At 40.2% G+C, this 25,764-nt stretch overlaps 1 protein-coding gene across 1 annotated transcript; it reads right to left on the reverse strand.

Annotated features, from left to right (window-relative positions):
* Positions 1 to 8,649: 8,649 nt before the first annotated feature.
* On the reverse strand, positions 8,650 to 24,272 carry LOC132911539 (beta-2 adrenergic receptor). Its single transcript, XM_060968246.1, has 5 exons — positions 23,722 to 24,272; positions 15,077 to 15,488; positions 13,973 to 14,192; positions 12,149 to 12,578; positions 8,650 to 11,577 (listed from the first exon to the last, which is right to left on the reverse strand). The coding sequence occupies exons 2-5, from the start codon at positions 15,186 to 15,188 to the stop codon at positions 11,398 to 11,400; spliced, it is 942 nt and encodes a 313-aa protein (XP_060824229.1). The 5' UTR covers positions 15,189 to 15,488; positions 23,722 to 24,272; the 3' UTR covers positions 8,650 to 11,397.
* Positions 24,273 to 25,764: the final 1,492 nt, after the last annotated feature.

A 25,764-nucleotide genomic window follows, 5' to 3' on the forward strand; every position in this document is an offset into this window, starting at 1 on the left:
AGTTACGTATGAGTATTTGTATTTATGTATACAAAGATTATTCTTATCTTCTGAAGCGTTGCTTTTGCTTTATATTTTTCTGCCACCGGATTAACCAGCATGTTACAATACGACTAGAAATATTAGTAATTGAACATCGGTTTTTAAGCGGTGATTCCACGATGTTGCTCGGAATCAGTATTGCAGCGAATGTTTTAAAATTGAAACGTAGCTTTAGTTTTTCTGTTTCAATTTGTAGATTGCCAGTGCTCGTGTATTGCCTCGCGTATACTGTTTTCCTACTTTTTGGATTATTATTTATATTCATTGCATGGAGTAGGTCTGTAAAAAATTAGTTCGATTAATTGTACATAAAATATTAATTTCGTATTAATAAATATAATTAAAGGCTTTTTCACTTTATACGTGTAGTATATGTGTACTTTTGGTGTCACAGTTGTTCTATCCGCACCTCGCTTTATGTGTATATAAATACGATCACATTTATGTACGTAGCAAATAAACGCGTACGTCATTTCCTATACGCTATAATACAAAATCGAGATATAAATATATTCCTACCATTCAAGTATTTCTAAGTATTTAAAAATATCCTTCAAACTGAGCATCATAAAATCAAAAAGTTAAAATCAGATCTCCATATGTCGATCATTTAAAATTAATCAAAACCATCACTTGTAATTTCCTATTATCAATATGTATACGTGCCTTCTACCTTATTCTCCTCACTCGTTAACAATTTCGCTTTTATCCAGAGCTAACCATTACAAGTTACACGCGAGAATTACACGTTGCACGCGATCGATTACACGAATATCGAACAGCTTGGATCGCCATCAACGAATAAAATGATTATTTTCTACGAGGTTTTTCAAACAACGCATCGATCAAACCGGTATTAAATATGGTTCGTACCATATTACCCAACGTGCACGCGAATATCCTCTTAACACGCAGATCGAGAACAACCATGTGTATCACTAATCGACTAATATACGTGTCAATATTCGATTAACATTCGTAGTTGCATCTCCAACATCTTCCGAATCGGTTGATCGAACAACGATACGAGCTTGCCTCGTATTTGCATACGAAAGTGTATGTTTACGTGTAACAACATCGATTCACGAATGCGATAAAACGAAAATCGCACGAGCCTTAGAACGAATCACGCGTGAAGCAACAGTGAAAATTTCGAAAGTTTGGAATATCGTGTTTGTTATCTAATCAAGATTTAAGGGTAGGTTCGTAGCAATATCCAGAAAAATATTCGTACGAAAATTCGCTCGTACGAAATGGAATCCTTATTTACTATGTCCTTAGCAACCATTCGTTACCGTGCTAATTAGCTTTAATTATTCCCGTTGTAAGAAAGTATTAAATTCAAACGTGCTATTCGGCTATTTAACATTAATCCTTTTGTCAATGCTTACTCTGGCTTCCTCGGTGGTTTCCGTCATCTCGATGAATTTCTACCCCACAGTTTCTTCGCGCTTTCACGACTTCAAACAACCGACGTTCTTATGCAGTCAACGCCGTAATGCGACATTAACTCTGTTACCCAGTCTCTTAGCTAACAATGCTCCCTTGTCCCTCTCTTCCGCCACCCCTTTGTTTCTACTCCTTCTTGTACCTGTTAGTTTGCATGCTATCGATGTTTCATTATTAGGCTACCAATGAAATGTACGAAGAAAATCGGTTGTATCTCTGATGAGGACGAACAATAACCGCAAACAGTAGAGGAACGATAAAATAAAAAATAATGTTTGATGAAATGGATAAGAAATTTGGAGAACGTGTTTCGAAAGAAGAGTCGAGAAGTTTACGATAAATGGTTTATCGAGCGAGGAGCCATCATCGCGATAAGGAAATGAGCAGTGGCTCGGGTAAGATATATGTTTAGATAAGGTATAGGATAGATCTATCAGCCAATGTATTTCTTCGTCCTTTGTCTCGGGCGGTAGCAAACTTTCTTATCATTCTAGTGTCGTTTCCAATGTTACCGATTCAGCATAGAATAAGATCGCGACATTAGTAGTGGTTGGAATTAAAACTAAATGTTACTGTGGAAATAAGGGTAAAAAGAGATACAAAATAGTGTTTGCGAAACGCTTAGAAAGAAATATATTTATACTCGATTAAAGGGGAAGTTACACAAGTAGTTATGGATTTACAGAGACTCGAATAAAATTTTCTATTCTCAGAATAATATCATTCCTCGCATAGATTGCACAAGATTATTAGAACGCTTCAAGAGTACATATTTTATTTCCATTTTTCATATATTACGTTAACTGACAGTTTTTCGACTTATAACGTAACTCTCATCATCACCATCTGGTAATGGTAAAACCCCAAACCTTACCTTTGTTAACGCTGCAACTAGCATCAGTGCATTTAATACTCTTGAATCTATCGTTCGATATTATCACACAATTTTGACTCGATCTTCGATATCTGGAAGGAAAAAGATTCCAGATGAAATGCAAATTCCAAAGTTACATACGTCTAACTTCTTAGACCACCGCACGTAGAGAATCTTAATAAAGCGAATGAAACGAACGAATTAAAATCCATGACATATGAAAAGAAAAATATTCCATGTGAAACGTAAATTGCAAAGTTATCTATGCCCTTGATCCACGTATGTCCTAATTTCTTTTCCAATACATAATGCCATTTTCCTATACGAGGTCTAAATTAATGTTTCCACTTACCCTTAACCATTTCTTCACAATCCTAAAGGATAAAGCAAAAGAGCACCAGCTAAACATCGTGAAATAAAATTATCTTGCGAAAATATTTATATAAAATCCTAAAATCCTTGATAAAATTGAAAAATAATTTTATTTCACAATTGGCGCAACCTGTATTCTTGCGAAAATATTTATATAAAATCCTAAGATCCTTGATAAAATTGAAAAATCAATCTCCACTCTTTCACTTTCCCTTCTTTTCTCCTCAAAGCCAGCCACGAAACAACGGTCGGCAAGAAATCATCTGAAATTGAATCAAAGAGAATCAAAAGGCTTCATCGCGTTCGAATCTGAGAGATGCAACGAGAAGGAAATCGCCGAGAGGCGTGGAAGATTTGCACACGCGGGCAATAAAATAGTATCGATCAGTCGATGAGAACAATGGAGGAGGCTGGCAAGAATTCAAAAGTTTGCCAGCAAGTATCGTTCTGTTTCCAGGAAGCCGTTCGATGGAAGGGGTTTTCGACCCTATTCCAGCCTCGTGCTGCCGGTTGCGGACCAGCGGCCACCGCGTGTATCGACTAACGTCGGCGTATTGACTAATGACTGGTACGCTGTTGCAAGTAGTACCGCTCCGTGTCAGGACGGACACACTCGAGTCCCACGACCATATTAATGGCGCGCGACCGCCGCGAACACAGGGGTTAAGGCGCATTTATGTAACACGTAGGCGAGGAGTTCCTTCGACGTCGCGCGACCTACATTTCCTGACCAATGTCTGGGAAAAAAGAGGTCATGAACGCGAACGGTACGCTGGCAACCGTTTGCGGAAAAACCCTATTCTTAATTTTGCCAATACGATCATGCCTCGTTCTGGTGTTTGTAAAATTTCAAAAAGTTTCGTACGATACACATATATATTTATAACAATTTTCTACGATAAATATCCGCGATACTTTCACGAATCATCGTACGTTGATGGAAATAATACTTTCCGAACGTTCTTTTCAATAGTTCGTCTTTTACTCGAAGATAAGATGTTTTGTTTTCGTAGATAAAATTCTTCGAAATTCTCTCTCTTCTTTCGTAGAGTTTGTGAAAGATACTTATTAAACAATCGTTATTAACGTATTAAAGTGTGGAGCAAAAATTACCGAGTACGAAAAAGCTGGACTATATAGTATATAATTGTGAATAATACAAAATCCTTCGTGCATATAGGATCAATGTTGATCGATGAATCTTCTCAATAGTAAGAAATAACGTAGAGAGAAAATCACAGGATTGGAATAAATATCATAACGAATAAATTAGAATCTCCTTTAAAGCCACTGTTTGATAATTAAACTCTGCATTGGTAATTGCATGACACTTCATTTTATTAAAAAGAAACATGTAACGAACGTAGAAGCACACAAATATACAAGTCGTCGTTAATTTGAGCGAATTTCGCAATCAAAATCTTGGTAATCGCGTAATCGATGCTTGTTAAGGATATTGGAATAAATGAATACAAAGCGTTATACCGAGTCGTATATCGAGTGAAATTTGCGATATCTACGATCTCGCCATTTATTATTGGAATATCATCTTACTATTCTATGGCGCTAGGACAATAATCGTTAATATTGTACCGTTATCGTCGAATTCGTATCACGACGTATGTAGTACAGCCGTCATTGCGCTCGGACAACTAGAATCGCACCGTAGTCCACCGTGATTCGAGTTTCCTGCGACCTGATCGCAAGTTACCAACGCATGCAGGATGAAAGCACGCGAAATTAAACGCTTCGTTAACAACACGCACGATCGCAACATCTTCTCCTTTTTATTTAACGAAAGCGCTCGTTGATACGAGTGGAAAAAATCGATCGATCTAAACATTGAAACAGACAACAGGCAAAGCGTGAACAAAACGCATGCTTGCATCCTAACAACGAGTTTTTCTTGCGAATTAATTCGTGTTTTTGATTGCTTGCGCGCAAGATCGAGTATTTCAGCGATCAAATAGAACATTTTTAGAATCGAGAAATTCTCAAACCAGTTACTTCCTTCGTTCTAGATATATAGATTATTGTAACAATAAATGGATATTAATTAACGAGAATGCTTCTTCTCTTTTTTCTTTACCTTTTATTATCTCTTTTTGGATGTTTCATTTGCAGCGCTGAAATGACTCTTTAAAGCACTCTCGGCCTGTCAGGTGAAACCTCAAGATACTATTGTACTCTGCAACCTGTATGTCTCGTGTGATAATCACGATGCGATGTATCAACCAAATATTGTTACTTTTTTATTCTGTTTCGTTTATTCCAATTACTCGAAAGAAATAGAACGAAAGAGAAATATATCGTTTCAAAGGACAACTTAGACAGAGAGCGAGAGAGAGAAAGCAAGTTTCAATGGATCATCGCAATCGACAAGTTTCCTCGTATTTCACGTCAAGTACGTTTCATGGAGGTCGAAGAAACGCGCAAGTATCGACCGTTTCGAGCGTCTATAGTTGAAAACTCGCTTCTCTGTCGAAACTTTCGGAATGAAAATGAAATATTCGCGAGGTCCCAATGTCATGTTTATCACACAAGGCAGCGCGGGTTTAGCATCGCGACGATCATCGATCGTACACAACCACATTATGACGCCGGACATTCGTGGGTGATCGATCAACCTTCCGTTTTAACAACCACTTAAAATATGCAATAACAGCACGTCCGGTGGTGAGGTACGTTACAAAACTAGTACAAAACTAGCAGCTAGGTACAAAAATGTAATTAATCGTTAATAACGAAGGCCGCCCGGAAAACTGCCAGGGACCAATCTCACGTTTTCCTTTCATCCTCGTCTCGTTCTCAGTTCGTCGTTATTTTTATCCGCGTTGCTTTTATCATAAGACGAGGAAAAGAAAAAGAAAAAAGAAAAGAAAAATAAAGGAGAAAGAAATCAGAAAAAGAAGCAACGCTTCGATCTTCCTTTTTCAAATGCAGGTACCGTTACCTCTTTCTTTTTCTCCTCCTTTTGTTTTATCCAGTTCTGTATGCTTGATTTATTCCCTTCTTCCGCTTCGTTCTCGTTCCTTCCTTCTCTTTGAGCGACTTTAAAGTATTTAGAATCTCGTTATCGCTGAGGAATTTAATACTGCTCGGTTTGGCGGTTTCGCGGATGCACGCTAACGTGGGTGGCACACCGGCTTTGATGGAACACGCCCGGAAGCTGGTATTTCGACTGGTGTTCCCGTTTGATAAATGTTTCAAGCGACCATCGCTTTGCTCCTTCTCCTCTTGTGTGGCATTACGAAGTAATCAAATTCTGCTGTAGGAAGCACGCGTCCTACCGTCGAAATCTTACGTTTCGGAGAGCTGTTTGCTATTCAAAATAATTTTTAAGAAGAACGTTTGATAGACATCGCGTACAAATGTTAAATGCTGTACCATGTTGAAATAATTATTTCAATGAAAAATGTACTTTAATGAAACGGATTATTTCATTCGTTATTAAGATAACTTTAATTTGGAAGTTCACATATTATCCTTTTATTTTTTTAAATAAGAAAGTGAATATTAGAAACACCACGTTTAAATGAGTCTATCAAAGTTGATATGAAAAAGAAATATTGTCGAGCTGAGTAAAATGTTTGGGAAACCTTCTACGCTTAACTTCATCTTATACGTAATAGAAGTATAATACAATTTTAAGTATATTAAGATTCATAAACATTTCGTAAATGAAATAACAGACAGGCTTGACATAACGATACGTTCAAATAAATATTATAAGCATTATCTCAGCTCGAATAGTCATTTTACGTTTAAATAACGTTTAAACAATTACATCGAACGTTCTTCCAAAAAGCAAAAGAACTTCACCGTCGCAAAACCCATTGAAAACAGTTTAGAATTTACAGAATTCTTTTTACCAAATGAATCTCTGTCCACAGCATGAAGATGAATACGGTGGCCACTCGATGGAATTGGCTGATCGCGGAAGAAACATTCATTCGGGCCAGGTGGGCGCTCATCCCTGTGTCGGCGTGCACCCGAGACGTTGCATCGTAAAAGTTTAAAGCGTGTAACGATGGATCTGGACGAAAGAATCGTGGCATGCGCGATCTAATATGTACATACATTCACGAAGATACATTCGGAGCAAAATCATATAACATTTTCTTCGTTCTTTTCTTCATTTATGCGCCACGATCAACCCCGGCTAAAGAACTTGCGCAAACATTACACAGAAATAAAAGCATCTCGCGAAACGGAACGAAAAGAAACGAAACACAGAAGAAACTGTTGCGTTTTTGTTCAATCAATTTTATTGGAATTATTAACAATACGACGGGTGACGGTACCCTCTTTCACGATTACCTCCTTAACTCATTTTCATCGTTAGAAAGGAATTAATCGTTTAACTGCTTTAAATCAACACTATATCGTACCGCTTATTATTGCTTTGACTTCGCGAGTTATACAAAGCATTCGAATGAAGCGCGAACGAAGCGAGTTCGTTCGAAAAATACTTCGTTGTCGTGAACAGGTAAAAATTCGCAAGTGCTTTTGATCTTCGGACAGGGATGGACGTGTGTACCTTAGGATAAATCTTAATTAGGATTCATCGGTGTTCTTCGCAAAAGATATACTCGGAAGAACGGTGAACATCGATACCGTGACTCATCGCACTGGTAAATAACTCGCATGACACGTTGCTCGTTCATGGTAAACAATTAACGACGATACACGTGGCATAACAATCGTTAAAATTTGTCGAAGAATCGTCGAACGATCAAAGAGCCGGCAATTAACAAAGAGATTGGCATCGCGTTGCATTTTAGCCGGGGTGCTGTTTTACATAGCTAAAGTTTCAACTATAACGTAGCCCAAAATTTGCTTTGATTCGGTTCTATGGTTAAGATATCTTAACATCAGAGAACATCGTCGAACCGTACTCTCGTTATTTTCAATTCGTTTCAACGATAAATTTCTCGTCCCATCGAATAATGACCATAATTCCGTTTAATAATTCGATCGATGTGACGCATTAGCGATGGTAAATTATCGAAAGAACGTTTCGACACTCCGCATCTTAACATCTGCGTTTTCAGAGCACTTCCGGGCACCTTAACCCTTTAACTTATAGCTTGGTATATCAAAATGGCACGATAAATTACCGTCGCGCATCTAATGGTATTCATAGCCCCGACCGGGGCGTCCGCTTACGATTTATTTATTAGAAGAGCCTTATAGTTTAATAAAACACGAAGTCTAGAGTAAAAAATAGAGTAGAAGCTGAGACTTTCTAGACACCGATTTGCGTATTGGATTTCTTCTTTAAAGGGTTAACGTTCACCATTCAAGAAATCTCAGGACCTTGCCCACTTGCTTGCGCGTGAGCATCGCTTTTTGGAGCGTAGCGGGAACAATATTTTGCTGTGCTTTTTTTTTCTCTCTCTCTCTTTCTCTTTTTTCTTTAGTTTCGTTTCTCGTACTTGTTAAAATTCAGATCATTTGTACGAAGTAGGTACGAAGCGTGTAGTAATTCAATGCATAATCCTTCTTCCTTCGCTGTACCATCAGACGCGCGATAAAAACTTACTATTCAACCGATGCTATATCTGCTTCTGAGAACATTCTAAACCTTGAGAACATACATACGTAGAAATCGATGAATAGCCTGTAACTTTTAAGTGACGCTAATTAACTTTCGAGCGACACGTAGTTCTTCGATCCCTTCTTTTTTCATATTTTCGTTTCTTCAGCGATTAAATATCGCCACTGTAGATCAGCTAAAGAATATGCAATAACGAAATGAGATACGAAACTAAAAGCGCGGAACTTTTACCTGCGTCAAATTACTCTCTTCGATATACAATTTATTTCTGAATTCAATTTAAACCGTCGTAAGATATCCGCGATATTCCGCTTAACGAAACGCTTAATTACACGCACCTTTTCATCGCCAATTACGTATAACACGCACACTGTTGAGGCATAAATATCGCCATGACGGAAACGTCGCGGGAAGTTCCGTTATATAAAAGCCGCGGAGCCGTGAAACATTCGTAACCGCGGTACTCGAACAGTGGACTTTATTCGCTATAGAAATGGCCAGGTTTATAAATGAATCTCGCGTTTTATTAATAGCCGTTGCTTTCTCTCCACCCACGGGAAACGGTTTTCGCCAAGTTTTTGCCCCGTTGGATCGCGTTGCGTTTCGTGTCGGCCGATTTCCCTTTGAGTAAGAAACGGGGGCGAGTTTTAAATTAGATTTTCGCAGCGGACGGCCCATAACGCGATGGTTTGACCGGAAAATGAAATAATGGCGATTTAACTTTAACACGATCCACGATCCGACAACTATATAACGACGTTGCTTCCTTCAATCCGTGTTCACGGCTCTCTCGCAGTTTCTTGTACTTCCATTCGATTAATCTCGCGCATTTATTGCTTCCGTCGGCGGCCAGAATTTCGTAACGTGCCGTTGGTGAAAGTTTGATTACCATTTTAATTGAAATTCGATCCCGTATGATGGAAACACGTCCCTGCTTGAATTTCACGCTCCATAATCGAGTTTCCAACTCCGCAAATCCTTCGCTTTCAGAAGCAGATCTAGAATCGCGTTGTAAAACGAGTCACAATTCAGCGAATCGAATCTTCCTATTCGTTTTCTTCTCCAACAAGGAGGTTTACCTTCCACTGAAGGAAGAACTGCTAAAAATTACATACAAACGACACGATACGATCGTTTAAGAGATATCAGCTGTGTCGTGTAACGTACCTGTGAAAAGTGAGCGAGTAGAAGCTTCCAGTTTGTTCAAACGGAAGGAAATATTAGAATGAAAAGAAGGTACTTGGAAATATTCTCTAATAATTATGGAAATTACTTTAAATAAAAACGTTCGATTTCGATGGAATTATGTTCGTACAAAATTAAAACCACAGGAACTTGCAAGAGGATTTAATAACTAGGCGCAAGAGAAGAAATTCGAAAGAGAAGAAAAAGTAAAACGTGTCAGCGCAAGTTTGATTAAAAACGAGAAAGAGAGAGTGGAAGGGAGGCCGATCGCGAGGCCGAGTAGAGGAGGAAGCGCGTTAAAAAAAGCGTATAACCGTCGCGATCGAAATCCCGTCCGCGAGTTTTCGTTTCACATGGGCGTTCTACGGGCGCGCAGATTGACGCGGCGTCGCATTCGTAGAGGCATCTCCGTTAATTGACCTAGTGTTCTCTTGTATTTTGTGTTCGCCTGCTTAATCATCTTCCCTTCGCATCCCCCTTCGATCGATTTTAGTTTCGTAATCGCGTAGAATGTTACGCGATCGCAAGCGACTGCTCGCTCGTCCTCGTGTTATACGTTTACACGTTATTTTATCGCGACTCGCTAAGATAATTGTGTTTGAGCGTGATCTTACCACGTAGATATAGGCAACGATTAGTTTTCCGAGAACGCTCTCCTGAAACCACCGAGAGGAAAGGAACGCGCGAGAGAGCTCTCCGCGTTTCGTCGACTTTCGAGAGCGTTCTTCGAGAAGGAAAAAGCAAAAAGTAGATAAACAGGGCATCTCCGATTTAATTAATCCGGACTGTAACGATCAGTGTCGAGCGAACCGTCGCCAAAACGAACAGAATGTCGTCCGTTGTGAATGTTCGATCGACGATTCGTCCACGAGGATCGCGTCCCTTTCGAGAATCTTGATCGCGCGACAAACGCGCCCCAGACTGAGCTTCGATTCTTTCTTTCGGCCTTACATCACGCTCCTTCCCACGTTTTGTCGATAACGTGAATTCTTTTAATAACAGACACGTACACATCTGTATATGTATATACGTGTATATACGTATAATCGATTATATTTAAATCGAAATCGTATAGAAAAAGCAATACCCTAACAGTTTACGCGGTTTCTTTAAATAATTCGAATATCTGTTTTGACGAAGAAGCGACCACGTGTCCTGGTCAGACACGTTTCTCGTTTTTTCGACCTCTTAATTTTCTTATCATCTTTTTCTCTAATCGTCTTAACGGTTTGTTAGGTTCTTAATTACACGCGGTTTGACGGTTTGCATCGAGACGAACTGATTTAACGGTAAAAGGTAATTCAGTTAGCAAAAATCTTAGTCTTCCAAGTTTCGGTTTATTATCGTAGCGCTTGATTGCTCGTTGATCTTACGGAGAGATTTACTTTATTGTACTTGGCCGATCAATCGTGTTCGGCTAGGAATAATTCGTCTCCCGTGGCGCGGAAAGAGAAACAGAAAGCAATAGTCTTAATCGAATCGCGTCCACGCGAAACGGAAAATAGATGGATCGGATAAATATCCAGAGACTCTAAGGAACGATCATTTGCAAAGAAAAAGCCACCGAAGAGAAAGTGTTCTTCTTTCGAGGCAGAAAAGTTTGGCGCTCATCGAAGAAGTTCGTTGGTGAAAAATCATTTTTTTTTACTAGTTCCCTGAAATTTATTCCGCATTTTGAAACGCGACCAGATTGATCGCGCGTTTTACTCGTCGGACGTCGTGGTAGCGCTTCTCGGAACAAAGAATCTCAGTCTCAGCCTTCGAAGGAGACTCGGAGAGAACGGTAGCGGATGCAAGAAACGACCTCGAATACCGAGAGATGAAAAGCGATGCTCTAAGAATGGGGCGCGTGTTGTAGAACGCTCGCGCGCAAAAGGAAAGCGTTTCCCCTCTTGTTCTCGTAGGCGTTTGGCTTTTAATCGTCGTCGTCGAGGCCGAGCAGCTCCGGCGGAAGTCGTCTGTGCCGGCAGCACAACGTCAGACAGAGCACACGAGCCGCTAGTCGAAACTGCGGGCTCAGGGTACCAAGGACCACCGCTTTCCAGAAACTGTTCGTCACCCCCAACCACACTACTGCGAAATGCAGAAACGGCACCTGCAAACATTACATCCGTGACCCGTAAACATTAACATCTGTGAATTGTAAAAGTAATTTAAATATCGCGATACGGGTCTTCCTTACACCGCGAAAATCTGTGTCGTGTTACATCGAGGGCTTGTTACACGAGAACGAAAAGAGCGCGCAATATTATTTCACGAACTTCTTCTCGAGAATTCTTCTCGAAACGCACAAACTCAGAAACACAATAATTGCTCCAATAGAATTGCATCTAATTTAGATAAAACGATAGAATTAATGAAACCTGAACTTCGATTCAAGCCAAAAATATTAATTTTACAAGCAGAAAACAATGCAAAAAAAAAAACATAAAGACTACGTAAAAAAAGACCAACATACATAAAAAAATATCGACATAACGCGAAACCTTTATTCTAAAACTCTATATTTAAAGGCAAGCTATAATTCTCGAAACATCTAAAAGCGAGACGAAATTCACAATGTCTCGTATGAACACGTCGAGACTGACCTTTCCCCTATATTTCGCTGCATTCACACACACACACACACACACAGAGGGAGAAAAAGAGAGCGACATTTAAATTACCTGCGGCGGTCCGTTAACGACAGTGTATATCCGGAGACCGGCATACGGTGCCCAGGACACCCAAAAAGTCATCACCAGGACAAAGGACATGATATGACTCGGATTGCTCAAGTTCTCCGAGAGCGCGGTCGCGTACTCCTTGTCGTGAATCAGTACGCCGGATTTTAGTCGTCTCATCATCGTGAAGATGTAGCAATAAGTGTAGACGATGGTGATGACCGATGGGCCTAGCACGAGGATCGACAGTGTGATGGTGTAAGCAGCCATGTTGCCCCAATCGAGCATACAGATGAACGCCTCCCGGTCGAAAATCGGCTTTTGGAAACCTAGGAGGGGCGGACAGCACATCATCGCCACGCTGATCCACGTGAAGACCATCCAGCACTGGCATCGGGTTTTCGTCTGCACGGTCTCGTATCGCAATGGTTTCCTGTGAAACCGAGTCGTTTTGTTAGTTAATACTCGTACGAATGGAAAACGTTTCGAGTTAAACCTCTGTACCTGCAAAGTTATGCTTTGGGAAGTTAAAACGTTTTAGTACATTCCATTTGTGTTCACAAGTATCAGGATATCTGCTGATCTCGCATAAACTGTGACCCAAGTCCCAATTGAACCCAATAAGTAAATTGACCCAAGTTATTAGGGGAATGATTAATCGACCAAAATTATTTGTTCATGCAGAGCGAAGATTTAGAATACGGAGAAAGATCTGTCAAAGTTATTTGCAAGAGTGATAAGAATTATCAATTACGAAATAGTAGTATATTAACACGTACAATTCTACGATGTTTGAGATTTTATCGAGATAATGTTTAACGTATTAAATAGGAAAGAGAAAGGTTCCGTGAAATTTGTATCTGGTTTGCGAATGGAATGGAAAAATAACAAGTAAAATGACAAATAATGTACTAATATATATTAATTAATTAGAGCGCTATCGTCCAATTTATGATTTTTAATTAACTTTCAATCTATAATTGCTGATATTCATATATTTGACATACAACAACAGATTTTTTATATTGCAAAGTTTCGAATAAAATAAAGTTTCTAATAACTATTTAGGTTTCGCCTACTTGTCGTAATAAGTATTCCAATACTTATGAACATGAGTGTAGATCGAAAAGTTAGAGGTTACAATTGAGTTTGTGATAGAGAAATGAAAGGTCGAGGATACAGACTTTGCGTTCCAACGAATAATGTAGGTGGACAATTATTATAAATATACAACAGTAAGTGGTGCAATGTAAGTTGTTGATCGAAGATGTAGGCGAAATGAATTAGAAAGGTTGTTGAAGGCTGTCTAGATTTTAGTTTACCTATAATCTTGACATCGGTTATCGCTCCATCTTAGACCTATATTACTGTGTTACGAATCTGTTAAGCTAATAAACGATAAAGCTATTGTAGATTATAAGGAATATAAAGGTTATCGTATTCTTTTCGTTGATACGTATACTGTGAACTCGAATTTATATACTTTCAACTGTATGTCTAAGGATACAAAACCTACCATCTAATCGCGTACTCAAGGTATATGTATGTATTACGTTCTACACGTAGAGAAGATGTAAAAACTTTCATCGTTATATCCACCTTTTGGAATATCAGACGAACATTAAAAGTTAAAGTTATTTATCTGATATTCTTCTCAAATGCTACTTGTCGTTTTAAAGAATACTAATAAAAAAAAAGAGAAAAGTTGCAAAGATAAAACTTATCAAAAAGTTCCATAATATTTCTAGATCTTACAGATTTCTAGATTTATTTAGATTTTATCAGTCGATAGGGAAAGAGAATATTTTACGATTGGATTTTACGTACCTGATGGCCAAATACCGATCCACAGAAATCCACATGAAGGTGTAAACAGATACCGCCCAGAGAGTAACTTCCAAATAGCCAACGAGACGACACACGACGTCCCCATAGACCCATCGTCGTACCAACGCTGGATACACCGAGAGCGGAACCACCAGCAGACCACAAAGAAGGTCCGCCGAAGCGAGAGATAGCAAGTAGTAGTTTATCACCTCGGAGGGACCTATGCGGTGTGATTCTCATTTGTATTTACCTCGAGTGTGAATCACCAAACGGTCGGGTTTCACCGAATGTTACAGTTTTTATTGTTTTTTCGTTGTTCCGCGGTGACAGGGTCACCGGGACAGGCAATTAAAAGAAACCCACAGCGACAAAGAAACTACAAGTCATTGCAACACCGATTGCCAGGGTAATATTATGAAATTAGGTATAAAATATATAAAATACTAGTACGATTAAATTTCGCTGTTGTGTTAGTTAATTGATTATATGCAAAAATTTCTTTTAAGCGCACGCAATAAAGCGTTCTAATATTTTATCGGACAAGTAAAAGATCGCCGCAGTTTTCATCTGATATATTAACGAATTAACGATTTTAGAAATATATAACGACGTTTTCATAGATGATTAAGCCTGTTACGTTGCTTTTGTATTTTAAACTGGAAATATGTTTTAACAAAATGTTTACACAAGTCACTTTCGGGATAGGCATGTTGTCTTTTTATGTAAGATTACATAACAAGATGAATATCTAATATTTGTTCCAAATATCTTACTCCAACCATGCATTTACGACTTTTATGCTTTTATATATATATTTAGTAATTAACATAATTTATCTGTAAATATATACACAATAAATATTATGTATAAACATATACATTTAGTAATAACATAATTCAACAATATTTTTGTTTCTTTAATTCAATTCATAAGACCATCTACGAAAAGAAAAAAAAACCCGACGTAATTATTTTTAAAACAAATTTGTAAAATCTGTTAAAAATGTCTAAAATCTGCCATTTTACAGATTATAGATTTGGTAGTTGCAGCGTTAATAAACGTGTAAAAGTTCGCAGTCTAGTTGAAACATGTTACGGCACTTACCACGGAAATTAAGGTAGGTGGCGATGATGAGGAGATTCGAGAAGATGATGGCGACACCGACCACGAAGATGAGGCCCGCCTGCATGAGAGCCTCCAGCGAGGGCTCCTCCATGCCGCCACCCTTTCGAGCTGCATCCCCCCACCCGCCCTTAGGTGCTGTTACCCGTCACCCCCCCGCCTTTGTCAACAGCCACTAAACAGCCAGGCGCTAGGCCTTCCTGGTAGCTTGTACCTGGTTTCACCTCCGCTTCCTGCCTTCTCCTTTCTTCGCTTCGAGACCTGCCCTGCCGCAGGCTGTCAAATCCTCCGCCAGCAAATGACAAACTTTCGCCGAGATCTTTACACGAACGTACCTTCTCTAAAGACCTCGTAACTTCGACGATCTTGATGGAGGATCGATATAGCTATATTGCTGTAAGCAGAGAGTAGAAATAGCTGACGCCTCGTTTTTAATTTACGGGAGTATCACGAGGTGCGATAGGAGAATGTTGATGACTGCGACGAGAACGATGACGATGTAATGTCGGTGAAGTGACCGATGCGTACGATCCGATGGGATGAACGACGAGCTGAATAACGAAGTACTCTGATTCGTGAGACTTATGATTTATGAGAAATGCTGCCATATTTGACATTTTGCGAGCTGAAGACACGCGATGATCTTCGTATCTTGTATTCAATAGCGCGATTTGATTAGATGTAAAATGAGTGAATCGAGGAAAATAAGCGAGTTATCGTTCGTGCATCGGTGTTAATCAGACGCTCGAGGAAAAAGGAGGAAGTGAATATTCGCTGAGTAGAAGTGGATACGGTGGTTTTTTTGAACAAATCACTGCAGTCAAATTGGAATCAGATATCGGGTTTCATAACGATCGAACGAATAAGCGCAACGTACATTGAAGCTAGAAACGCTCGATTCCTTCCAAGTATAACGTAATCAAAACATTCTGACAATCGGTACAGTCACAAAGATGAAGAAAGATTTACCAATAATAAACGACGACAAAAATATCCTGCGGTCTTAGATAAAACCTCATCCCTATTCCAATAATCCACTGATAAACTTTAATAAAGGGGTCCTTCTTCGCTAAAAGAACAATAAGAAACAGAAGAAGAGACATCACGCACTATCTTGCACTCGTAGTTAACCATAACCGTAACCAGTAAGACTATTACGTCCCTCCTCAACGTTACACATCCTTTGCAGTCACATCGTCATCGTTGTTGATATACGACGTCACGTCGTTCCGAGTCGTTGCTCGACATTGTGTTTATAGCGGAAAATTTCACTCTAGACCATCTTCTACACAGGCAAACGGAGTCTCCATTTCTAAGCATAGGGTCGGCTTACATATTTGAAGGGCGGGGCGGTTTGATCGTATCCCGGACGGTAGATTGCTCGAATAATGGTCGCGCGAGGAAAGCAAAAAGAGGCGCAATCCCAACGTCGATAGTCGTTTCTTTTTCATACACATTCTTGCGAGGGCCACGTAAGCCAGGTGAAACTCGCATGGTCAGTACAAGCGTCCTCCCTCTTGCTATCGACCGCCATTCATAATTCAGCCGAGTCGATCCTGAATGGAGGGCTGTATTATGAAGCATCGTGTAGGCTGGCCACTATCGCCGAATTAAAGCGGAACATATTTTATTCGGGACGTTTCGTCGACTAAACGCCGACGACGCAAAACAAACCAATCGAGTCGAGCTAACGAAGGAATTGATCGTTGTTTCCAAGTAGGTGGAGATTCGACGGTTCACTATTGTTTGGTAGTGTTTGTTTGAACGACGGAGAAGTTTTAATTTCGCTTTCGACTTGTCGTCGTGTGACTTGTTTAACGTGGGAAGGAAGTTGGTTGTTTTGAAGAGGGTTTTCAGGGAACGTGTATGTTTGAACACTGTTGGCAGAAGTTTGGAAATGTATGATACATAGCGTGTGTTGGTGCTTCTACCGTTCCGTACCTATTGTTTTAATGTAATTTATGAATTACTTATACGAGGATTATTATAATTCATATTAAATTTCAGACGTTATTTAAATCATCTTTTTGTAGATAAAAAATACAAAATTCTAAGGCAGTTCGGAACATTATCATCGACAAAATATTCCACTGACGTAAGATATAAATTCCATAAAACGTTTTAATAGAACCTACTCCACGATAGTTTATTATGAAAACTGAAAGGAATCTCATCGTCGCTATATCACTGGAGATTCCTGACAGTAAGCAAAGTAAATTCAACTAATGTCCCCCTAATCTCTATTTAAACAGCGTACGAAGACAAATGTTACGCAGGATGATCCGCACAATCGGTGACCTCAAGATAAACGTCGTTAAATGACTCTCGATACCGCAAGCTTCATGGGATTCTCCAGATGTACCAGGTGTAACTAGCGTACGCTCGTCTCATCGAAACCGCATTCTTGCGCATACTATAGAAAATCACCATATCCGCGATTCTCAATTCAAAGATAAACGTCGCTAAACCAACATTTAGCCACGGATACTAACGCGAATTAGGTCATTAATCTCACCTCGTAAACCGTGAGCGCATATGGATAGGAGACAGCGCAACCTCGAAAACGCTTTCTTGACGAGACGATCAGTCCCTCGAGCATCGTCCTAGAATACGCAAAACGTTTCTCGGCTAAGTCAATCAAATCGTCGTAAAGCTAAAGTTTCGTATTGCATAATGTGCCGTAAAGTTCGCCTTTATCATAGAAAGTGACTGTTTCGTAAAAATTTAGTCTTAGAAATGAATTAAACATTAAAAGATATTTAACCTGTAACTGGTATGCTCATTTTATCACGCAGATAAAAATGTTTAGAAATTTACAAAAAATGTTATTATGGATTATACGTACATCGATGTACATCGATGATTATTACAGTCGGCGCGATCGCACAGTCAACGTGATAAATCACACACTGGTCAAGCGCAACATCTCGTGAAACGAATTTTCCAAATTATTACAAAAATTAAGACTCCTAGGGTTTTACAAACCTTAATTACGGGAACAGTTTCGAAGAATTTCTAAAATTTAATTTTAAATTTAAATTTGAATTTCAAAATTTAAATTTAAATTTAAATTTCAAAATTTAATTTTAGACTTTCGATCGATCGCTAATACGTTCGAAAACGGAGAACAGTAGCTCGCGTACTGTCAAGCAAAGTAATATGCTTTTCGGATAGGATAGTAAGAAGAATCTGTCTAATTACGGAACGGAACGTTCAAGAGCGAACGTAAATAAAAATACAGTAAAATATGTTCGCCTTTACAACTACGATATGCAACAATAAAAATAAGCGAAGCAAACAGTTCGTACCTTCGATGAATGTGTTACGATAGATCCGCTTACAGGACGTTCTTCTCGTTCAGTTATCTCGCTTTCTATCAGATTAGCTTTCAACGGATACAGGTGATCTACGGTCAATCCTGAACATGAAAGCCATTCCTGTTTTTTGCAACGTCGGTATATTTGGAGACAATAATCGATAAAATACCAACACACTGTGGACAAGGGTAATGAATGATCGCTTAAATCGCGACGAAATCGGGCGAGTATCTTTAACGAAGGTCCAAGCTAAGGAGAAATCTCCGTGTGCAGCGATACGCGACATTCAACGACGGTCAAGTCAGTTACATAAAAATGCAGAGCTTAATGAAGCCCCGACCTCGTAGCGTTCGGATTTAGAAATTCGAGTCTGCTCTTTTCTACCATTTTCTCCGTTGCTATGTAACTGTCTTGTCGTTCGCGGTCTTCGACGGTACGTAACACGATCACGAAGGTCTCCTTGCTTCTTCTCTTATTTCTATAACACTTTCGTAAAATGGTAAACTCGAATATGGATGAATAAAAATGAATAAATTTGAATTTTTCGTTTTAAATATTTCATTGTGTCGTTTTTACGAACTTCTTTCATAAGACGTAATTACGATTGTGAATGTCTGGATGGAAAAGTTAGTAAATTGGAAATGTCTGGATTGCGAATAACGTTTGTTTAACACTGAACTCTAGAATTAACATTCTTCATGGCTCGCGTTTTGAAATTAACTGATAATAATATAGAAGAGTAATTAACGCATGCAATTTAAGCCCCGAATAAAGAAAAGATTATTTTGAAAAATTTTATAGAAGACACATTTTTTAGAGAAATATTGAAAACTGTCAGATGATCTGGAATATCACGCGAATATTATACTTTGAAGAATATACCTATAGATGATCTAAATTGGGCAAAATAGGAATTGTAGAGTAACCGAGAAAACGTTATGTCATAGCAGGTTTCGTTTTCGACGTATTTAAATTTGAAAACTCGTCGAGCACGCTCGTTACGAGAAACAGCGAAGCTTGTGTAGCGGAGAACGGTATTCTTTTAACTAAGAATGGTAAAGAAAGTGTACCCAATTAAGGGAGAAAATGGTTGGAACGTTTGTAGAGTGACAAACTCGGTTCACGTCAACGAAAATTCGTAGCGCGTTTTCGAATTCCATAAATATAGTTTGATACGCAAAATAAACGTAATATTTTTAACAACTCGCGAAATGGTCGAGAAACGGGACAACTGTTTGGTTCTGTAGCAAGATTTTTTAAAACATACCTTGGCCGAGTACACGTGCACTCGCCTGCATTTCAAAGTAAATCGAGTGGAAAACAAAGTCCTGTATAGAACACGAAAGAAAACAATTATTCTGTCGTTTTAACTCCTTATGAAAAGTTGCCACGTGTTGTATCGCGCCAGTATTTTCGTTATTTGCTACACAGATGGCATAATTACAGAACACCGTTGTATTAATAATTAAAAATCCATTAGCCTGGTTTCTTGCACATGCATTTATCCGCCAGATTGTATTATTACTTTTATGATTACGAAATCTTAGGGAAATTTTTGCTCTATCTTGATTACCAACGTTATTTTTCAAAGGCACCGTTATTTTTAGCTTGCTGATAGAGCTACGGTAGGTACACAAAAGTAAACTAAAAGAAGCAGGTACAAAGAATTCTTTACCTTCACCGCTTTAGATTTTCAAGACTAACGAGAATCTCAATGTAAATGGCAGAGAAGAAAAGACAAGCGACAGTCAGGAGACAACTTGTTAACTGGAAAGTTGCCATTTTCCCGAAGGAGACTTTGAACTGATAATAATAAATTTTGTTGCAATATTTGTTGCCATCATCAGCAAAAAATAACCGAGTAAAGAATTATTTTATTTATACTTGAAATTAAAATGAGTCTCTACAGAGAATTATATACAGAGAATATGCCACTTTGAATGGACCGTGCAACAATATCAGTCTTTTGTCTTGTTCCAATATTTGTTACTACTACAGTGAAAATGCATCTAAACAGAAAATTATTTTTCGCTTATACCGTACCGAGAAAGTCAACGATGAGCATTAAACGTATAAATTGCAATTAATTTACGATTTTGAATGGTTCGTGCAATTTTAATTCGACACAGAAAGTTTGACATTTTTAATGTTCAACGTATCATCGTCTAACTCGAAATAGAACTCTACTTTTTGGCCAATGTTCAGTTTAACATTACTATATATAACGTAATTGCACTTGATATTTACATTGATTACAACAAAATAACATCTACACCGTGTTCCACATGATTTTATCACCCGCGCTTCGCACACGGAGAAGTCGATTGCAATTTTCCTTAATCACGTCGTAATTCGCGAACGGCGATTTTATTAAACCGATCAACCAGATAACAAGAAGCCGAGAAAATTACGTAGGGTTAATTTTCATTTATGAGGAGCAAGAATATCGATCAAATGGAAAGTGGTCTTTTACGAGGAAACATTTTTACTCCACACACGTATCCTTTGAATGCGTACACGAACTCCAAAAACTTTCCCCCTTTTTAAATCACAAACGTAAAAATAAGAAAGGGAAAAAGCAAAATAATGATTTTTTGCACGTTACTTTACCGAGGCTCGAAGACCATAACTGCTCGAAAATTATGGCTCTATCATATTCTTCTGTAGTTTGAACGTTCAGGGGCGCAGAAATATTCAATGACTTTACGATAACCGGCAATTTGCAGAAAATGGAACGCAATCAATTGCCGCGGCGATTTTGATCAAGCTACACAAATCATTCCCGTGCACGCGCCGCCCGAAAGCGAATTAATCCACGTGGCTGACTTTATTAAACCTTTAAATCACGTTACGGCTCGGCTAGCGTCCCGCTTTCTGAATTTTACCCTATATAGCAAAAGTTATTACGCCCTCGGTCGGGCGGCTTTTACACAGTGCTTCAATTAATGAGAAAAGTTCCGGGCCCAAGGGGATCGTTCGTTCGTCGATATTCTTTATTCCCGTGAACGCATTTCAACCGGCGCATAAACGAGTATGTGGCCCTGATGAACGACAAGAATATCGGACGAACCGTTTTTCTTCCGTCGGAAGAGGGTACACGGAGAACGGAATGAAAATAGGGAGGTAGAGATAAAAAAAGAAAAGAAAGTTACAACTAGGAACGAAGAAATGCGTACTGAATTAAACCTTCGCCTTATAATATTTATAATATCTACTCTAACTTTAATTTCCCTTTAGATTGAAAATTAATAAATCGATAACTTATATCTGATACGATATTACGTATACTGCTATTCAAAAGTATTCATATACTTGCAAATAGCAACATTGAAATAGTAAATACTAACATATATTATTGTTTTATCCGTCAGTATGCGATTTAAATTTAGAGTCAGCCGATTCCACGAAAAGGTAGCGAATGCCATTTTTAATTATCAATCCAGCATTAATTTATATGATTCAGTCAAATACAAATATTGTTAATACAAGTCGACTGATTTTGGCTACTTTTAAACTGTGAGAGTAAAGAGTTGTGAAAAAGAGATTAAAATTTCTTGCTTATTATTTAACAATTAAATCGTCCCTTCGCCGCGTGCTGATAACTTTATCGTTTCCATTTCAACCTCAAATATCATTGTAACGGATAGAGATAAGAAAAGGAGGATAGAAAATAAGCGAGATACAAGGGGAAAGAAATTGTTTCGAGTGTTCTCCGAGATAGTGTTATCGAAGAATCGCCTAACCACGACACGGAAGTATATCTAGAATCCGCGTCAACGAAGATGACCCAATTTTTTCACCGATTTCTGGATTATTTGATCATCGTCGCGAGAACGTTTCAATCTCTTGAACGTGGTGCATCGACAATCGACGCGATACCGTTTTTCCTCAGCCAGCCGATTATTTAATTTCCAATTGAACGCTCGTTTGCGTTCGTTCGCCGCATTCGAGCAACGTCGTTTCACGACATCAGCCTATCGGTGAAGAAGAAAACGAGCAGCAAAAAGGCGAATGAACGGAGAACGGGGTAAAAAGGGAGGAGGCGGAAGAAGCGCGAGGGGAAAAAGGGGAAGAAAGAAACGAGTCGGTGGCTTATTACCGGGGATATGCTCTTCAATTATCATCGGAGCAGGAACAAGCTCGATGCACGTTTGCGAGCGAACGTTCGACTTCGTCGCGATGCTGGCTTCTCTCCGTGTAACCAGCGTCGTGTCATATCGCGGTGTAACCGCGATATAACCACGGCACACGGTACATGGATACGTATATAACGAGAGGGATGGCCTGCCTTGTTTAGTTAACCGAATATTTGCCCAATGATGCGCATGTCGTGATAAGCTGACAGGAGCACACAGATAGGCCCGAGTCAACGTACATCCGACGTCGATGTACGTGTATCTATGTATTTTCCGCACTCTCCTCGCCTCGTGACATCAATTTTCGAACGGCCGGTGCGTGCGCGCGCGTTCGCCTCTGTGTACGTGTATACGTGCTGCACGAAGACGGGGACTGTGTGTGCGAGTGTACGTCAAAGAAAGCCGAACGTGGGCCACACTGTGAAAAGGGGGATGAAAGGGTTCAGTTAGAGGAAGTAGAGGAAGCGGAGGCAAAAAGAGATAGAAAAGAATAAAATAGAAAAGTAACGGAGGATGGACGAGTGTGCGACTGCGAAAAAGAAAAAGAGAGAGAATGAAACGAAGAGAAAAGCGGGTGAGAAACGAGGATGATGGAGCAACAACAACGAGAAGGAACGTCAAAGGAGAGCAACGCATTGTGCTCGTGGATATCCTTCTCGCAGATATCCATTCACGTTTGATTACAGATGAAAGAATGATTTGGTTATTCGATCGTTCTCTCTTTTTCTATCTATCGAATAACGATACGTAATCGGAAGAAGCTTCGAGGGTGAGATGGTCTTAAATGCAAATGAGACTTAACCTTCTCCGAATTCCCGCCGTTCGACGCTAACTAGAGTCGCCTGGAGGCTTTTTTTCGGGAAATGTCGCGCGACACAGCTTGCGAATCAACGACGTGCCGTTGGTACAGAACATCGTGGTCGCGAGGCTGTCGCGCGCGCGACAGGCTGCCTCTGCTAGCGCACACACAATGTGAACAGCCGGAGCGAAGAAGCGGCAGCACATGAATGAAGAGCGACGGAGAGGGAGAGTGAAAACGTAATATTCGGTCCACGCAGCATCCCTAATCATCGTGACTATGAACACGGTAGAACGGTGATGCGTGACCTAATCACTGCCATCTTTGCCTGAGATGTGTGCACTAATCGGCGGAACAGAACGTCGGACCACGTACCTCCTCGATTTCATCCTGATCTCGTGCACCAGCTCCGCCAGTGCCTCGGACGCCGCCAGTCTCCGGCTGGGTCTGCCCGTGCTCGCGCCACTTTTATCCCCTCGTTGTCGATGGGCCGACAGAGGGACGACGTCGAGAGAGAGACAAAGGGGGAGAGACGATACGTATGTGTATGTGTGTACGTGACTGAGACGCAAACAACGAGTAACAGAGAGACAGACAGGCAGAGACACAGAACCAGCGAGACTGTCGAGCGAGCGAGAGAGAAACTGAGCGACGGACACACACTGAAACGAAGGGATGTTCACTGTGGTAGAGAGACGTCCTCTCCTGTATACGGTTGCCGTACGTCGGACGTCCGTCACGCCAGACGCATCTCTCTCCCCGGTTCGAAGGTCCTTCGACTACTTTCTTCAGAGACACGCTGTTCGTGATCTGCGAACGAGATCTCAGGTGAGACCAGCTCGAACGAAACGCGGCTGTCAGCACGTAGAGCGCACATTTGCGCTCGGCCGACCCGAGCTGGGCTTTACTACTACCGTCTGAGTCCGCTTCTTTCCCTCGGCCCGGGAGTCGAGGCGTCGATACCACGACGACGCTTGCGCGCCACCCCCGATCCACCCTTTCCCACCCGGGCATTTTCACAGCGCATTGGCTCGGAGCCTGCCGGCGCGACGCTACGGCGCCCTGCACGAACGACGTCGTTTCTCCTCGCACGTCGTCCCCGTAACACCCTAAAATCCAGTCGATTTTTGGCAAATTCTCGCACCTCGCCTACACCCTTCGACAATTTCCTATCATTCCCTGTGCTTCTGCTTTCTCTTTCCCCAATTATCGCCACTCTTCTTCCGTTCGTCGGTTCTCAACGCGCTCGACACGTGCTCCGTGTGGCGATGTCGGTCAACGGGGCCGTTTCGTCATTCCACGCCGAAGCGGGAGGCTGCCCGCCTTCGACGCTTTACAATCGCGACACAGCTTCGTGTCGCAGCTGCGTCACACGTTTCTACTCGCTTGCTCGCTCGCTTGCTCTTATTTTTCGTTGGACCACGATGCAAACGATGTCGATGGTCGTTCAGTCGCTACGAACGCCGGATGTTTTCGAAGATATTTTCGCAGATATTTTCCAAGATACTTCCCAAGATATTTTCGGGGATATGGGGAGACTCGTAAAGAATAGAGCGACGGAAGGCGAGGAAAGATTGATCGCGACTGCGGAAAGTCGAGAGTGTCATCGGAAATTGATCGATCGTACGAAAAATTTTACGTCGCTTCACACAGGATACTTTGACCAAGTTTTTTAGTCTGCTTGGAGGTATTAGTTTCGCGAGAAAGTACGATATACAGTTAGAATAGTTAGCTCATTGAGTTATTGGATACGGATGAAAATTTATGTTTCGCACTGGACAGCTGTCTGGTCATAGGTGCAGGTGATTAATATTTTGCACCTTTTTACGCGTGAATAAGGTGTCGCCGTGCCCGATTCTGGCGTGTCTACAGATTAAAATCCCATTATGCAAATTGCCCGTAATACTTCGTTTGCATTCGGCCACCTGACCGAGAACTTCTCCATATATTACTGCCAGATAGAAGTATCAATGACGTAATGAGCATGACATTCATCAATATTGCCACTGATTACTCCATGCCTACGATATACGCGTTGAAATCGTTAAAACCGTTTTATCTATTTTGCAACAGATTCAACGTTATAATAGCCTACGCGGATCAACGAATAAATCATTCCGTTGAATAATCTACGATATATCCTCTATGTATTTTAATTCCAATTTACCATTTCCGATCCATGCCTGTGTAGGATTTAAATTGCCAATTTCTCTAATCCATCATCGATATCGCGTTAAAACGATGAGCGCTCGTTAATCATCGAGATGTAACATCAAAGCTGGAAAAAGATGAAATAACGTGATTTTAATCAACGTTGTCGAAGCGGAGTGGGTCGAACGATATGGAGAATTCAAATTCGCGTATCGTCCTCACGGTTCGTAAGTCGAGAGAACGTTTAGCAACATCCTACATTTAAGT

This window comes from Bombus pascuorum, chromosome 1 (genome assembly GCF_905332965.1).
Source record: "Bombus pascuorum chromosome 1, iyBomPasc1.1, whole genome shotgun sequence".
Classification (NCBI taxonomy): domain Eukaryota; kingdom Metazoa; phylum Arthropoda; class Insecta; order Hymenoptera; family Apidae; genus Bombus; species Bombus pascuorum.